We start from the raw sequence: 17,600 nt of genomic DNA on the forward strand, positions 1-17,600 counted from the left end.
AGACATAAATAAATGTGGCTTCTAGTACTCCATTGGCAGGACCAACACACACACACACACACACAAAGGCTTGCTCCCAGAGGGAGTGTAGCGCTCATGTTGTGTGCCGCTAGTACATCCAGCGTTGCTGTTGAGCATTGCTTTGACGTCAACCTCTGTCCTTGGCCTGACCTCCACATAATGACAGAGGAGAGGCTCAGACAGACATTTGCCTACGCTTGGGCAGTTTAACTTACATACCGTATACCGGGGTATTTGGAAATAGTCATGGGGTGGTTTTTCAATACCGTTGAAACAATTTTCTTGAAGTTTTTCAATAAAATGTTATATTTATAGCTACGTTTTAAGTAAATACCTGCAGTCAACTTGTGCAATACAGAGATAAAGCAGATTGCGTTCTTCATTTCAACTGTCAAATTATTTTACATTATGTTGTTCTCCAGAACATTTGAGCCAGTCACGTGTTTGTTTGTAAATAGCACAACGGGCGAAAGCGGGAGCAGGTGAGTCCAGTTGTGTATTGACAGGGGTTGTATTTTATGTTGAAAGTCAACACTCTATTGGAGAAAAAAAAATACTGATCAGGGGCGTGTAACTATAATTGTCCTTCACCGAAAATACCTTAGCTCGACATTTCTGCTCAGCATCAAACACATTTTGTGCTTCAGCTGCATTTCTCCACTCAGATGAGGACTCACAAACAGGAATTATATTTCTGCAGAGGGACAGGGGCAGAAATAGATGGGTCAGAGTGTACAGTGCCTTGCGAAAGTATTCGGCCCCCTTGAACTTTGCGACCTTTTGCCAAAAGGTCGCAAAGTTCAAGGGGGCCGAATACTTTCGCAAGGCACTGTATGTGTGGGGGGGGTTGGGCAGAGAGAGAAAGACTGGCATAAAGACATAAACAGGAAGGAGATGAGGGGAAGAAAGAGAGAAGACTTGAATGGGGGAAAGTAGTGAATGTGTGTGTGTGTGTGTGTGTGTGTGTGTGTGTAGGCTCTACTCTAATTTATGTGCTCTCTGACACAAGGAGTTGGCAAATGGTATTTGAGGATTTTTTTCAAAAAAATATTTTTTTATACAGTACCATTTGAAAAGTTTGGACATCGACTCATTCAAGAGATTTTCTTTATTTTTACAATTTTCCCAGTTGTCAAATAATAATGAAGACAATCAAAACTAGGAAATAACACATGTAGAATCATGTAGTAACCATAGAAGTGTTAAACAAAAATATATTTTACATTCTAGATTCTTCAAAGTAGATATCCTTTGCCTTGATGAAAGCTTTGCACACTCTTGGCATTCTCTCAACCAGCTTTATGTGGTAGTCACCTGGAATGTATTTCATTTAACAGGTGTGTAATTTGTGGCATTTCTTTCCTTCTTAATGTGTTTGAGCCACTCAGTTGTCAGGTTGTCACCTGGAATGCTTTTCCAACAGTCTTGAAGGAGTTCCCACATATTCTGATAACTTGTTGGCTGCTTTTCCTTCACTCTGTGGTCCAACTCATCCCAAACCATCTCAATTGGGTTGAGGTCGGGTGGTTGTGGAGGCCAGGTCATCTGAAGCAGCACTCCATCACTTTCTTTCTTGGTCATGTAGCCCTTACACAGCCTGGAGGAGTGTTTTGAGTCATTGTCCTGTGGAAAATAAATGATAGTCCCACTAAGCACAAACCAGATGGGATGGCATATTGCTGCAGAATGCTGTGGTAGCCATGCTGGTTAAGTGTGCCTTGAATTCAAAATAAATCACAGACAGTGTCACCAGCAAAGCACCCCCACACCACCTTCTCCATGCTTCATGGTGGGAACCACACATGCGGAGATCATCCGTTCACCTACTCTGTGTCTTACAAAGACACAGCAGTTGGAACTAAATATAAAAAATTTGGACTTAGCAGACCAAAGGACAGATTTCCACCGGTCTAATGTCCATTGCTCATGTTTCTTGGCCCAAGCAAGTATCTTCCTCTTATTGGGGTACTTTAGTAGTGGTTTCTTTGTAGACACTTTACCATAAAGGCCTGATTCAAGTAGTCTCCTCTGAACAATTGATGTTGAGATATGTCTGTTACTTGAACTCTGAAAAAAAATTTGTGCTGCAATTTGAGGTGCAGTAATTGCTGATTTCTGAGGCTGGTAACTGTAATGAACTTATCCTCTGCAGTAGCGGTAACTCTGGGTCTTCCTGTCCTGTTGCTGTCCTCATGAGAGCCAGTTTCATCGTAGCACTTGATGAAAAGTAATGATGAACTGTCATTTCTATTTGCTTATTTGAGCTGTTATTGACATAATATGGACTTGCTTTTTTACCAAATAGAGCTATCTTCTGTATACCACTCCGGCCTTGTCACAACACAACTGAGTGGCTCAAACACATTAAGAAGGAAAGAAATGCCACAAATTAACTTTTTACAAGGCACACATGTTAATTGAAATACATTCCAGGTGACTACCACATAAAGCTGGTTGAGAGAATGCCAAGAATGTGCAAAGATTTCATCAAGGCAAGGGGTGGCTATTTGATGAATCTCAAATATAAAATATATTTTGATTTCTTTAACACTTTCTTGATTCTACATGATGCCATATGTGTTATTTCATTGTTTTGATATCTTCACTATTATTCAACAATGTAGAAAGTAGTAAAAATAAAGAAAAACCCTTGATTGAGTAGGTCTGTCCAAACTTTTGACTGGTACTGTGTATCTTTTTATACTGACGGGGTTTTAAAATTCAAAATCAAATAGCAAAATGATTCTTGGTATGAACTTTAATTTGAACTTAAAACAATTCCATTGTGAGGGGTGTGTACTGGCGGCAGAGAAGTCAGACACAGGAGAGCAAAAACTGTGTTTCCAAATGGCGCAGTTTATTTATTTTTTAAAACACAACAATCAAATAATGGGTACATAACCCGATGCACACCAGGACAGACATGCACAAGCACTTACAATAAACAAGCACCGACAAGGACAGGAGGAAACGTAAACCCTCACGTCCTTAGCCAAGGTAGGCCACCGGTACATCCCGCTTAAACAGAGCACTGTCCGACTGATTTCAAGATGACCAGAGGAGGGTGACATGTGGGCCCAATAGATCAACCGGTCACGAGCAGCAGACGAGACGTACAGACGCCCAGCGGGACACTGGACGGAAGCGGGCTCTGCACGTAACGCCTGCTCAATGTCCGTGTCCAGCAGAGTGGGATCCATGGGCCGCACCTCTGTGTCATACAGCCGGGACAATGCATCTGCCTTAACATTCTGGGAGCCTGGTCTATAGGAAAGGGTAAACACAAAACGGGTGAAAAACATGGCCCACCTTGCCTGGCGAGGGTTCAGTCTCCTCGCCCGGATGTACTCCAGATTGTGGTGGTCAGTCCAGTCAGTCCAGATGAGACAAGGGTGTCTAGCCCCCTCAAGCCAATGTTTGCACACCTTCAAGGCCTTGGCGACAGCTCCCGGTCCCCCACATCATAGTTTCGCCCCACCGGGCTGAGCTTCTTCGAGAAGAAGGCACAGGGGCGGAGCTTCGGTGGCGTACCGGAGTGCTGAGAGAGCACAGGTCCTATCCCAGCCTCGGATGCGTCCACCTCCACTATAAACGCCAAAGAGGGATCCGGATGGGCCAGCACGGGAGCCGAGGTAAACAGAGCCCTCAGGTGATTTAACCTCTTGAAACTAGGGGGCACTATTTTTAATTTTGGAAAAATAAGTTCCCAAAGTAAACCGCCTATTTCTCAGGACCAGATGCTGGAATATGCATATAATTGACAGCTTAGGATAGAAAACACTCTAAAGTTTCCAAAACTGTAAAAATATTGTCTGTGAGTATACCAGAACTGATATTGTAGGCGAAATCCTGAGAAAAATCCAATCAGGAAGTGACTCTTATTTTGAAACCCCTGTCTTTCTATGCATCCCTATTACCCATTGAATGGGATAACAACCATATTCCTTTTTCTGTGGCTTCCCTAAGGTGTCTACAGCCTTTAGACATAGTTTCAGGCCTTTATTTTGAAGAATGAGTGTAAACGACTACATTGCGTCAGTTGCCAGCTGAGGGCTCTCAGAGTGATTCTTGCATAAAAGACAGAGGTAGTCATTTTTCCTCTCGCTCCTACTGAAAAGCCAATTGTCCCGGTTGATATATTATCGAATAGATATTTGAAAAACACCTTGAGGGTTGATTTTTTCAAAGTTGGCATGTTTCTGTCGATATTATGGATATAATTTGAATTTTTTGGGGGGGCGTTGTCGTGACCGCTATTTCCGGTCGATTTCCGAACATAACGTGACAAGCAAACGGAGGAATTTTGGGTATAAAAATAATCTTTATGGAACAAAAGGAACATTTGCTGTCTAACTGGGTGTCACACCCTGACCATAGTTTGCTTTGTATGTTTCTATGTTTTGGTTGGTCAGGGTGTGATCTGGTTGGGCATTCTATGTTGGATGTCTTGTTTGTCTATTTCAATGTCTGGCCTGATATGGTTCTCAATCAGAGGCAGGTGTTAGTCATTGTCTCTGATTGGGAACCATATTTAGGTAGCCTGGGTTTCACTGTGTGTTTGTGGGTGATTGTTCCTGTCTTTGTGTTTGCACCAGATAGGGCTGTTTTGAGTTCTCACATTTCTTGTTTTTGTAGTTTATTCATGTATAGTTTTTCCTTTATTAAACAAACATGAATCATCATCACGCCGTATTTTGGTCCGCCTCTCCTTCAACTAAAGCGAACCGTTACACTGGGAGTCTTGTCAGTGAAAACATCCGAAGATCATCAAAGGTAACCGGTTAATTTGATTGCTTTTCTGATTTTCGTGACCAAGCTTCCTGCTGCTAGCTGGACATAATGCTATGCTAGGCTATCGATAAACGTACACAAACACTTGTCTTGCTTTGGCTGTAAAGCATAATTTCAAAATCTGAGATGACAGGGTAATTAACAAAAGGCTAAGCTATGTTTCACTATATTTCACTTGTGATTTCATGAATATGAATATTTTCTAGTAATATCTTTTGACTGTTGCGCTATGCTAATTAGTGTAGTTGATGACAATTCTCCCGGATCTGGGATGGGTAGTTCCAAGAGGTTTTAAGGCTCTGTCCACCTCAGGTGACCACTGCAAGCGTTACCGGGCCCCCTTTCACCAGTGAGGTAATGGGAGCCGCTACCTGACCAAAACCCTGGATAAACCTCTGGTAGTAGTTGGCGAACCCTAAGAACCACTGCACATCCTTTACCGTGGTGGGAGTCGGCCAATTACGCACTCCTGAAATGCGGTCACTCTCCATCTCCACCCCTGAGGTGGAAATGCAATACCCTAGGAAGGAGACGGACTGTTGGAAGAACAGGCACTTCTCAGACTTGACCTACAGGTCAGGCTTCAACAGGCGACCAAGCACCCTGCGCACCAGGGACACCTGCTCGGCGCGTGTAGCGGAGTATATAAAAATGTCATCAATATACACCACCCTACCCTGCCCATGCAGGTCCCTGAAAATATTGTCTACAAAGGCTTGGAAGACTGATGGCGCATTCATCAACCCGTACGGCATCACGAGGTACTCATAGTGCCCTGAGGTGGTACTGAAAGCCGTCTTCCACTCGTCTTCCTCCCGGATACACACCTGATTGTAAGCGCTCCTGAGATCTAGTTTGGTGAAGAAGTGCGCCCCGTGCATTGACTCAATCACTGTGGCTATGAGCGGTAGCGGGTAACTATACCTCATAGTGTTCTGATTCAGACGCCGATAGTCAATACACGGGCGCAGACCTCCCTCCTTCTTCTTCACAAAAAAGAAACTCGAGGAGGTGGGTGAAGTGGAGGACCGGATGTACCCCTGACGCAGGGATTTGGAGACATATGTTTCCATAGCCGCCGTCTCCGCCTGTGAGATGGGATACATGTGACTCCTGGTAAGTGCAGCTTCTACCAGGAGATTTATTGCACAATCGCCCCTTCGATGAGGTGGTAATTGTGTCGCCTTCTTTTTAGAGACTGTGAGAGCCAAATCGGCATATTCAGGGGGAATGCGACCTGGTCTGGACTCTCCACCATTGTAGCACCAACGGAAACACCTAATTGAGCACCTACCTGAGCACTCTCGCGACCACCCCGTGAGAGCCATCTGTGGCCAAGAAAGACTGGGGTTATGACAAGCTAACCAGGGTAGGCCCAGCACCACGGGAAATGCAGGAGAGTCCATAAGGAAGAGACTAATTCTCTCCCTGTGACCCCCCCCCCTGCGTCACCATGCCCAAAGGAGCTGTGACCTCCCTAATCAACCCTGACCCTAATGGTCGAACGGGGAAAGGCGTGAACGGGGAAAGGCACAGCCACGGTAACAATGGGGATTCCCTAAACTATAGGCTAACGCTCTATCAATACAATTCCCTGCCGCTCCTGAATCGACGAGCGCCTTATGCTGGGAATGCCGGGAAAATTCGGGGAAAGCGATATACACAAACATATGTGCAACAGAGGGCTCTGGGTGAGAATAGTGCCGGCTCACCTTAGCCCTGCCTGCTGCCTCGTCCCCCAGAGGAACCAACCCGGCACCGACTGGCAGTGTGACTTCTGTGGCCACAGATGGTGTACAAGCTGGAACCCCCTCCACTCTCCCTGTGCACCGCCCGTCCCAGCTCCATGGGTATCGGAGACGGGGTGCGGGAGGTTGGAACCACCAGACCCCGATCAGAACGTATTCGGGTAGCCAGCAGGTTGTCCAGCCGGATGGATAAGTCCACCAGCTGGTCGAACATGAGGGTGGTGTCTCTGCAGGCCAAGTCCCGATGGACGTCCTCACACAGACTGCAGCGGTCCAGGGCGAACTCCTGGGCGCTCCTAATCTCCTGCCTCAGATGGAAGAGGTGCTCACCCTGAACTCCTCAAACTGGTCCTACGCCGCATCTCCCTCTCTCCACACAGCGTTGGCCCATCCCAGAGCTTTCCCGGTGAGGCACGAGACAAGGGCGGACACCCTCTCACGGCTCAATGGAGCCGGGTGGACAGTGGCCAGGTATAAGTCCAGTTGAAGAAGGACCCCTGGCAGTTCGCAGCCTTTCCGTTGTATTCCTGGGGCAGGGAAGGACGAATCCCACTGGGACCAGGAGGAAGAGGGGCGCTCAGAGGAGAACCCGGTTGTGCTGGTGGAGGCGCTGGAAGAACTCCCTGTCTCTCCCAGCGGTCCATAGTCTGAACAATGAGGTCCATGGCGGTGCCAAGATGGTGGAGCATTACTGCGTGCTCCCGGATGCTTTCCTCCACCTACCCGGGGTACCTGCTCCTGCTGACTCCATAGACAGGTCGGTGATTCTGTGTGGGGTGCGTACTGGCGGCAGAGAAGTCAATAACAAAAAAAAACACTGGAAAACAGAACAATCAAAATATGGGTACATAACCCGACGCACACCAAGACAGACGTGCACAACCACTTACAATAAACAATCACCGACAAGGACTTGAGGGGGAACAGAGGGTTAAATTCACAACGTGTAATTGATGGGATTGGAACCGGGTGTGATGGAAGACAAGAAAAAAACTAAGGAAAATGAAAAGAGGATCAGCGATGGCTAGAAGGTCGGTGACTTTGAACGCCGCCCGAACATGAGAGGGACCAACTTCGGCGGAAGTCGTGACATCCATAAGCTTAGGAGAACCACAGATTTTTATCGGCTGTTGAAATTGCAGAGGAGGTTCGACAGTTTTTGCACTGATGGAGCTAGTGCTTCAGACACCCTCGAGGTCCGGTGATCCGAGTCCAAAGGAGAATCAAAATCCCTGGGAAGGAGTCCGGATAGGTGCTGGGACCTCCGAAGCCAGGAGGGCGAAGCTGTTAAACAACTGTATTTGGGTCACTCCAAAGAAACCCCACTCGCCATAGGCCACTTCGCGCCAGCTGATCTACTGCGGGTGACATGCCTCCATGGTTAGGCAGAAGAAATGGCGAAAGTATCATCAACTAAATCCACCAGAAGCGAAGGTCTTGCTCCAGACTTCTTCGGGGAGGGGTCCCTGGAAGGCATTTCCCATTCCGTCAATGAGTGTTGAGATGGCAGCGATACTCTCAACACATCGGAACGGCGTCCAGCCTGTGGTGTTGAGAATGAGTAGGTAGGTGGTGCTTTCCCCAGTAGATTGTGTAAATTCTTAATCTGTTTGCTAAGAGTAGCCACTTCTTCTCTATAGTCCTCCGTGGTTAAACTATTGTTTAATCGGAAGTCTGGTTTGTCCACATTGTCCCGGAAGAAAGCATAGTAAATGCAAATCACAAAACGCAACAATTTTCCTCTGAATGTGGAAACCTCTATGAGAATCTACTCAATATGTGTCACAGAGATAACAATTTAAAGGCAGAGTAAAAAAAAGAAGTGACAATAACTTATGCATTTCTCCGGACTATACAGGCTGTTGGTAAATACAAGCAAAATAAAATGAAACGAAGTAGACTCTAGCCTGTTAAACTTAACTTTCTGCAACAAACAATTCACTCTCAAACAAATTCTTGAGCTCGCTCTCCTTCCAGTCAAAGCCAAGCTTGTCCCAACCTCCCTTCTTTTCCCATTCCCCCTTCCTCTGACACACTTACAACCATCCATACATCAACTTACTCGTCCATTCTAATTCATTCACACACAACATCTACCATATGCATCCACACAATCGTTCTCTCCCACCCTCCTACACATAATCATAGTCACCCTCCCTCACACACACATCCATAAGCACACACACCCATACACATCCTAAGCGTGAAGATATTTCTACGTCATGTTAAGACGATAATAGGCTACACTAATAACTTGTGCTTGGCTGCCAAATGCATAGGTGTCCCCATAATATTTAAATTGAAGTGTGATCAAAATTTAGCTATTCATGGTACACGTCCTTCCTAATAACAATGCCCCCCATCCTGCTGATTTGAGCTGCTGAACCGTATTTGCCTAGGACAGGGCTCTCTAAACTTGTTTGTGGAGATCTACCATCCTGTAGCTTTTAATTCCAACCCTAATCTAGCGCATCCGATTCAATAATTGATAGATCTCCAATTGATAAACTGAATCAGGTTAGTTACAACTGGGGTTGGAGCGAAAAACCTACAGGAAGGGAGCTCTCCAGCCAGGGTTTCATTAAATAAGCTATAGGCACAATATGGTTTGTTGCACATTTAGGCCTAATTAAGCTGATGCATATATACTTTTGGTGAATTTACAAGGCAGATTACGAAGATATAGCCGTTACACACGGTTCCGATTGTCTGTCTGCCTGCCAGTTTGTCATGTTTAACTAGCTAGCTACCAAAAATACCCCCTTTGGTGCGAATGCTAATAGATTAGCAAGCTAATCAAACCCCATGTTTCATTATAGGGATACATGCTAAGTTGGCTAGTTCGCTATTTCAAAGATTATACTGAGTTACAGTTCATATAAGGAAATCAGTCAATTTAAATAAATTCATTCAGCCCTAATCTATGGATTTCACATGACTGGGAATACATATATGCATTTGTTGGTCACAGATGCCTTAAAAACATGGTAAGGGCATGGATCAGAAAACCAGTGACCGCCATTTGCTTCATGCAGCGTGACACATCTCCTTCGCGTAGAGTTGATCAGACCGATAGTGGCCTTTGGAATGTTGTCCCACTTCTCTTCAATGCCTGTGCAAACATGCAGGAACTGGAACATGCTGTTGTACACTTAGATCCAGAGCATCCCAATCATTCTCAATGGGTGACATGTCTGGTGAGTATGCAGGCCTTGGAAGAACTGGGACATTACTTCCAGGAATTGTGTACAGATCCTTGCGACATAGGGCTGTGCATTATCATGCTGAAACATGAGGTGGATACATTTTTATTATTGTTTTTTTAAATGTAACCTCTAGGCAAGTCAGAACAAATTCTTATTTACAATGGCGGCCTACCCCGGCCAAATCCGGACCATGCTGGGCCAATTGTGCCGGATGTGATACATCCAAATAGCTCGACAATGGGCCTCAGGATCTCATCACGGTATCTCTGTGCATTCAAATTGCCATCGATAAAATGCAATTGTATCTGTCTGTAGCTTGTGCCTGCCCATACAATAACCCCACCGGCACAATGGGGCACTCTGGTCACAATGTTGACATAAGCAAACCTCTCACCCACACAACGCCATGCCTGCGGTTGTGAGGCTGGCTGGACATACTGCCAAATTGTCTGAAACGATGTTGGATGTTATGGTAGAGAAATGAACAATTAATTATCTGGTAACAGCTCTGGTGGTCATTCCTGAAGTCAGCATGCTAATTACATGCTCCCTCAACTTCAGACATCTCTGGCATTGTGTGGTGTGACAAAACTGCTTTTAAAGTGGCCTTTTATTGTCCCCAGCACAAGGTGTACCTGCGTAATGAAAATGTTGTTAAATCAGCTTCTTGATATGCCACACCACTCAGGTGGATGGATTGTCTTTGCAAAAGAGAAATGCTCACTAACAGAGATGTAACAAATTTGTGCACAATATTTGAGAGAAATAAGCTTTTTGTGCGTATGGAACATTTATAGGATCTTTTATTTCAGCTTATGAAACATGGGACAAACACCTTACATGTTACATTGACATTTTTGTTCAGTGTAGCTAGCTAGCTATTGGATTATAGATTTCGAGGTTGATTTTTGTTTTGCATGTTCAACTAGCAGCCTAACTAGATTGAATACCATTTTTATCTAGCCAGCTGGTAATTATGAAGCAAAAGGTTATCTATTTAGTTATCCTGTGTCTGCATTGCTATTGTTAGGCTGGGGTCAACAGGCAATAACAAGCTATAGGACAAATTAAGTTTTAACCTATTTTTCTGGAATATGTCTTTCAGCATAAACTTGATCTCTGCCACGGTGATCTAGGGTGAACAAGCAACACTTCAGGTATTTTGTCTTTGTACTATGAGCTTTTTGCTTGGACTTGGGGGAGAAGTAATAATGTGCACTGACTCCTTACATCTCCTTACAATGCCCTTTGGATATCACCTCCTGATGAACGTAGATTGAGGAAGAGCTCAGTTGAGATTTTTTTACGTTTGTTACTTGAAAGTGTATTGGAATGTTCTTGGTAGCTAGCTAGCTCCTTAGTTTGGATCCCGCGACGCATTTGGCATCAGTTGCTGGGACTGCTTGTGTCTTTCCAGTGATCCTGCCGGCCAAGGACGGGTCTGAGGAGCTATTTGGCGCCGCAGCTACCCTAGCTGCTAGCTAGCTGCAAATCAAGCTAGCGGGTTTTCTTGAATTCAGTCCGCGATACGGTTAGCCATTGTGGCTGGGACCGCGGATTATCCTGGCTCTGGTGCTGTCTAGATCCCTGCTGTTTGTTGTTTTCAATCGTTCCTGTGACCTGCCCTGTCTGGAACTGCGAGGAGTAATAGTGTAACCTACGTTGCTAGCTATCATGACAAAGACCAACGTCGGCGGGAGTACCATTGAGGACAGTGGTGTCTCTGTATCATACGTGAAGGATCTTTTAAACGAACAAAAAGAGACTTGCAAGCAGTTGTTACGACAACAAGAAAATCGCTTCAAGTGTTTAGTCCAAATCCTTGGATTCAACTAATTAATAAAATGGACGACCTGATCAGAGAGGTCCAGGACCTGAAGAACAGTTTGCAGTTCTCCCAAGGTCAGCTCGATGAGTTGAAACAGAATGGCAAGATGACAGCAATCTGTAAGTCATTGAGAGACACAGTTCTGTGTGTGAATCCATGACAACAATGACAGATAAATCAGGGGGACAATCAAGGCGGCGCAACATGGTTGTGGACGGACTTGCAGTCTCCACATGTGACCTGGACTGAGTCTGAGGACAAAGTGAGGGAATTGATCTCTGAGAAATTGAAGATTGACCACAGGAAGATTGAGGTGGAGCACGCCCACAGCACTGTAAAACCCACCACCGTCCCAGGTGATAGGCCTAGGCCGATAGTGGTCAATTCCTGAGGTTCGAGGACAAGGTAGCTGTTCTGGAAAGAGCCAAAAACTTGAGCGGAAGGTATATCGTCCTCAACAAGGACTATCCTGAAGCTGTGCGCCAGAAAAGGAAAGAACTGATCCCAGCCATAAAAGCTGCTTGAGCCTGTGGGTACATTGCTTATATCCGCTATGACAGGCTCATTGTCCACCCTCTGTCCCAGAAGCCTGAAGGGATGAGAGAGCCAAGCCTATGGTTTTGTAGCTTCAACCCCGCAACACACACACACAACCACACACCAATTGATAAATTGACTGCTGAATGTATATATATTTTTTCTCTTGCTTTGTTTGCTCTTTTCAGTATTATGTCTGTCTCTGATAAGCTACCCAGGAAAGGGCTGAAAATAGCCCATATTGATATGTAGCCTTAGAAAAAAGGTTAATGAAATCAACAACCTGCTAACATCAGATAACATTCATATATTAGCCATTTCTGAGACTCACTTAGATAAGTCATTTGATGATACAGCAGTAGCAATACAAGGATATAACATCTATAGAAGAGACAGAAAAGCTTATGAGGGAGGTGTTGCTGTATCTATGGTTGGTTTATGGCCTTGGTTTCTCAAATGATTGCCTCGCCTGGTTCACCAACTACTTATCTGATAGAGTTCAGTGTGTCAAATCAGAGGGCCTTTTGTCCGGGCCTCTGGCAACCCTGTGTCACAGGGTTCAATTCTTGGACCGACTCTCTTCTCTGTATACATCAATGATGTCGCTCTTGCTGCTGGTGTGTCTCTGATCCACCTCTACGCAGACCACACCATTCTGTTTACTTCTGGCCCTTCTTTGGACACTGTTAACTTCTTGGATATAGGGGGCGCTCTTTTAATTTATGGATAAAAAAATGTTCCCATTTTAAACAAGATATTTTGTCACGAAAAGATGCTCGACTATGCATATAATTGACAGCTTTGGAAAGAAAACACTCTGACATTTCCAAAACTGCAAAGATATTGTCTGAGTGCCACAGAACTAATGCTACAGGCGAAACCAAGATGACATTTCATACAGGAAGTGCCCCAGATTTTGAATGCGCTGTGTTCCAATGTCTCCTTATATGGCTGTGTATGGGTCACTAATGAGCTTAGGCTTTCTGTCGTTTCCCCAAGGTGTCGACAGCATTGTGACGTATTTGTAGGCAAATCATTGGAAGATTGACCTTAAGAGACTACATCTACCAGGTGGCCGCTTGGTGTCCTCCATTGCAATTATTGCGTAATCTCCAGCTGCGTGTATTTTTCGTTTGCTTCGAGGAGAAACACAGCTGCCACGAATGATTTATCATTGAATAGATATGTGAAAAACACCTTGAGGGTTGATTCTAAACAACGTTTGCCATGTTTCTGTCGATATTATGGAGTTAATTTGGTAAAAAGTTCGGCGTTGTAGAGACTGCATTTTCGGATTTTTTTCTTAGCCAAACGTGATGAACAAAACGGAGCGATTTCTCCTACAAAAATAATATTTTTGGAAAAAATGAACATTTGCTATCTAAGTGAGTCTCCTCATTGAAAACATCCGAAGTTCTTCAAAGGTAAATTATTTTATTTGAATGCTTTTCTTGTTTTTGTGAAAATGTTGCCTGCTGAATGCTAGACTTAATGCTATGCTAGCTATCAATACTCTTTCACAAATGCTTGTGTAGCTATGGTTGAAAAGCATATTTTGAAAATCTGAGATGACAGTGTTGTTAACAAAAGGCTAATCTTGTGAGTGAATATATTGCTTTCATTTAATTTGCGATTTTCATGAATAGTTAACATTGCGTTATGGTAATGAGCTTTGGGCTATAATTACGCTCCCGGATACGGGATTGCTCGACGCTAGAGGTTAACAACCCTCCAGATGAGCTTCAATGCCAAACAACTCCCCTTCCGTGGCCTCCAATTGCTCTTAAATACAAGTAAAACTAAATGCATGCTCTTCAACCGATCGCTGCCTGCACCTGCCCGCCCGTCCAACATGATTACTCTGGACGGTTCTGACTTAGAATATGTGGACAACTACAAATACCAAGATGTCTGGTTAGACTGTAAACTCTCCCTCCAGACTCACATCAAACATCTCCAATCCAAAGTTAAATCTAGAATTTGCTTCCTATTTCGCAACAAAGTATCCTTCACTCATGCTGCCAAACATACCCTTGTAAAACTGACCATCCTACCAATCCACGACTTCCGCGATGACATTTACAAAATAGCCTGCAATACCCTACTCAATCAATTGGATGCAGTCTCACAGTGCCATCCGTTTTCTCACCAAAGCCCCATATACTACCCACCACTGCGAACTGTATGCTCTCGTTGGCTGGCCCTCGCTTCATACTCGTCGCCACACCCACTGGCTCCAGGTCATCTACAAGACCCTGCTAGGTAAAGTCCCCCCTTATCTCAGCTCACTGGTCACCATAGCAGCCCCCACCTTTAGCACGCACTCCAGCAGGTATATCTCTCTGGTCACCCCCAAAACCAATTCTTCCTTTGGCCACCTCTCCTTCCAGTTCTCTGCTGCCAATGACTGGAACGAACTACAAAAATCTCTGAAACTGGAAACACTTATCTCCCTCACTAGCTTTAAGCACCAGCTGTCAGAGCAGCTCACAGATTACTGCACCTGAACATAGCCCATCTATAATTTAGCCCAAACAACTACCTCTCCCCCTACTGTATTTATTTATTTATTTTGCTCCTTTGCACCCCATTATTTCTATCTCTACTATGTACATTCTTCCACTGCAAATCTACCATTCCAGTGTTATACTTGCTATAATGTATTTACTTCGCCACCATGGCCTTTTTTTCCCTTTACCTCCCTTATCTCACCTCACTTGCTCACATTGTATATAGACTTATATAGACCTCATTTGCTCACATCGTATATAGACTTGTTTATACTGTATTATCGACTGTATGTTTGTTTTACTCCATGTGTAACTCTGTGTCGTTGTATGTATCGAACTGCTTTGCTTTATCTTGGCCAGGTCGCAATTGTAAATGAGAACTTGTTCTCAACTTGCCTACCTGGTTAAATAAAGGTAAAATAAAAAAAATAAACAGTTATTGACCCAACTTGTTAAAAACTTGTGTTATGGCTTTTCAACCTCTGCCATATCGTGGATTCAGAGCTATCTATCTAAAATAAATCAACATATTTCCTTTAATGGATTCTTCTCTAATGTCAAACATGTAAATTGTGGTGTACCGCAGGGCAGCTGTCACGACTTCTGCCAAAGTCGGGTCCTCTCCTTGTTCGGGTGGCGCGCGGCGTCGCCGGTCTTCCAGCCATCATCGATTCATTTTCCATGTGTTTTGTCTTGTTTTTCCTCACACCTGGTTTCAATGCCCTCAATTAATTGTTGTGTAAACGCAACCCAGCAGCTCTCTAGGCCCTACTCTTTTCTATTTGCAGTCTATTTTGGAATGGGTGGAATAAACTGGTCCTGAACATCTCTAAAACTAAGAGCATTGTATTTGGTACAAATAATTCCTTAAGTTCTAGACCTCAACTGAATCTGGTAAGGAATGGTGTGGTTGTTGAACAAGTTGAGGAGAATAAATTACTTGGCGTTACCTTAAATTGTAAACATGGTCGATACATATAGATTCAATGGTTGTAAAGATGGGGAGAGGTCTGGCCGTAATAAAGAGATCTGCATTTTTGACACCACACTCCAAAAAGCAAGGAAAGAGCTAGTTAAGCTTCAGCTGACACAGAACAGAGCGGCACCTTCTGCTCTTTATTGTAGCTGATATAAATACTATGCATGCCAGTCTCTCTTGGCTTAGAGTTGAGGAGAGACATACTGCATTACTTCTTTTTATAAGAAACATTGTGTTGGAAATCCGAAAATGTTTGCATAGTCAACTTACACACAGCTCTGACACACACAAGTATCCCACCAGACATGCCACCCAGGGATCTTTTCACAGTCCCGAAATCCAGAACAAATTCAAGAAAGCGTACAGTGTTATAAAGAGCCCTTATTGCATGGAACTTCCTTCCATCTCATATTGCTCAAATAAACAGCAAACCTGGTTTAAACTGCTAAAGCAACACCTCATGGCACAACGACTCTCCCCTATTTGACCTAGAAAGTTTGTGTATGCATTGATATGTAGGCTACATGTGCCTTTAAAATGTTTTATGTAGTTCTGTCCTTGAGCTGTTCTTGTCTATTGATGTTCTGTATTATGTCATTCTGTGTTATGTTTTGTGTGGACCCCAGAAAGAGTAGCTGCTGCTTTTGCAACAGCTTACGGGGATCCTAATAAAATATCTCCCCCCCAAAAAAGAAAACAATGTTATTGCTGGTATGCACGATTTAAATGTCTTGTCTAATTTTGTCTGCTTTCCTCCTTTACAGCTTTAATTGTCTGGAGCCTGGTGTTGTTGTGGCCAAGGAGCTTTCACTTAGATGGAACCAGGTTTCCGCTGCTGTGCAATGTTGACACCCTTCCTCCCAGAGATATGAAGGCATCCCCCGGACTGGACACAACAAGGCAAACATATATGTTTGCAATGAAAGGCCATGGACATTTCTGTCCTGCCCTTTGGAGCAGGACATGTAATATGCCCTCAGACTAGATTCCTTTGTCCATAACATAACCTGAACCAAAGTTACTCAAAGGATCTTGTGATATAAGCCTAGGTTTAGATATTGTTTTTACCTAAGCCTTTGTGTGTTTTTAAGTTTTTCATAATTGTAGGCTACTACTAATAAATCATTTTATTGTTGAAACCTTTTATTTGTTTTTTAAGCACTACCTCACTGCTTTAGCACATGGCCGCATTCACAATTGTTCCTATGTGAATTATTTAAGAGATGGTGTGTCTTGGGCTTTAGAGCAGGCCTGGGTAATTATTTTCCATGGAGAGCCACATTAGAATATATTTTTGCAGGCCAGAATCATATTACAGGATTATACATCATGTGTATGACTGTGTTGACAGATATCTACTGTAACATACACAGAAATAAACCACATCCATGTTCTCCTTTTGGTAGGTATTTTCATTATTAAACATGCAATGAACTACACGGAGGGAAAAGTACACTGTGCATTCAGCACCACGGACAGAACTCTTGTTAACGGGTATGCACAAAAACACGAGACCTCAACACATTTAAACTACTCGATCAGTGTGAGGAGTGAAGTCTCTGGGCATTGACTAAAGCAGTGAAGTCAAGTATAGTTTCTGATGTCGCTATGCACATGATTGCTGAGAGGTGAGAGTCAGTAAGAGATTATCTGTGCCTTGACTTGTTATATTTCATCACTGAAAATGTCTGTTAACATACATAGGTTGACCCAAACTGTACAAACATTTTCTGCGCATGACTCCTAATCTTTGGAAAAAGAATTGTTCATCAAGAGATGCATAGAACCTTGTCAGTGACATTGTTTTGAATAGTTCTCCAATCCCTGCATCAGACTGAAGATCGATAAGATCAAGTTGCAGGTCAGTGGGAGCGTTATCCACATTGAAGGTGAAAGGAGAAGAAACCAACAGCATATCATTTTCCAACACTTTGAAATCCTCAATACGACGAGAAAACTCTCTGTTCAAAACACGCAGCA

General features: G+C 43.9%; 1 protein-coding gene across 1 annotated transcript in view; it reads left to right on the forward strand.

Moving 5' to 3' along the window:
- The window catches only part of LOC112218406 (membrane-associated guanylate kinase, WW and PDZ domain-containing protein 2), a 28,541-nt gene extending 11,622 nt beyond the window's left edge, over positions 1-16,919 (forward strand). The window contains exon 2 of the mRNA XM_024379170.1: positions 16,385-16,919. Coding sequence (XP_024234938.1) covers positions 16,385-16,605 — 221 coding nt within the window. The 3' untranslated portion in view covers positions 16,606-16,919. The remainder of the gene's footprint in view (positions 1-16,384) is intronic.
- Positions 16,920-17,600: the final 681 nt, after the last annotated feature.

This window comes from Oncorhynchus tshawytscha, linkage group LG19 (assembly GCF_018296145.1).
Source record: "Oncorhynchus tshawytscha isolate Ot180627B linkage group LG19, Otsh_v2.0, whole genome shotgun sequence".
Taxonomy (NCBI): domain Eukaryota; kingdom Metazoa; phylum Chordata; class Actinopteri; order Salmoniformes; family Salmonidae; genus Oncorhynchus; species Oncorhynchus tshawytscha.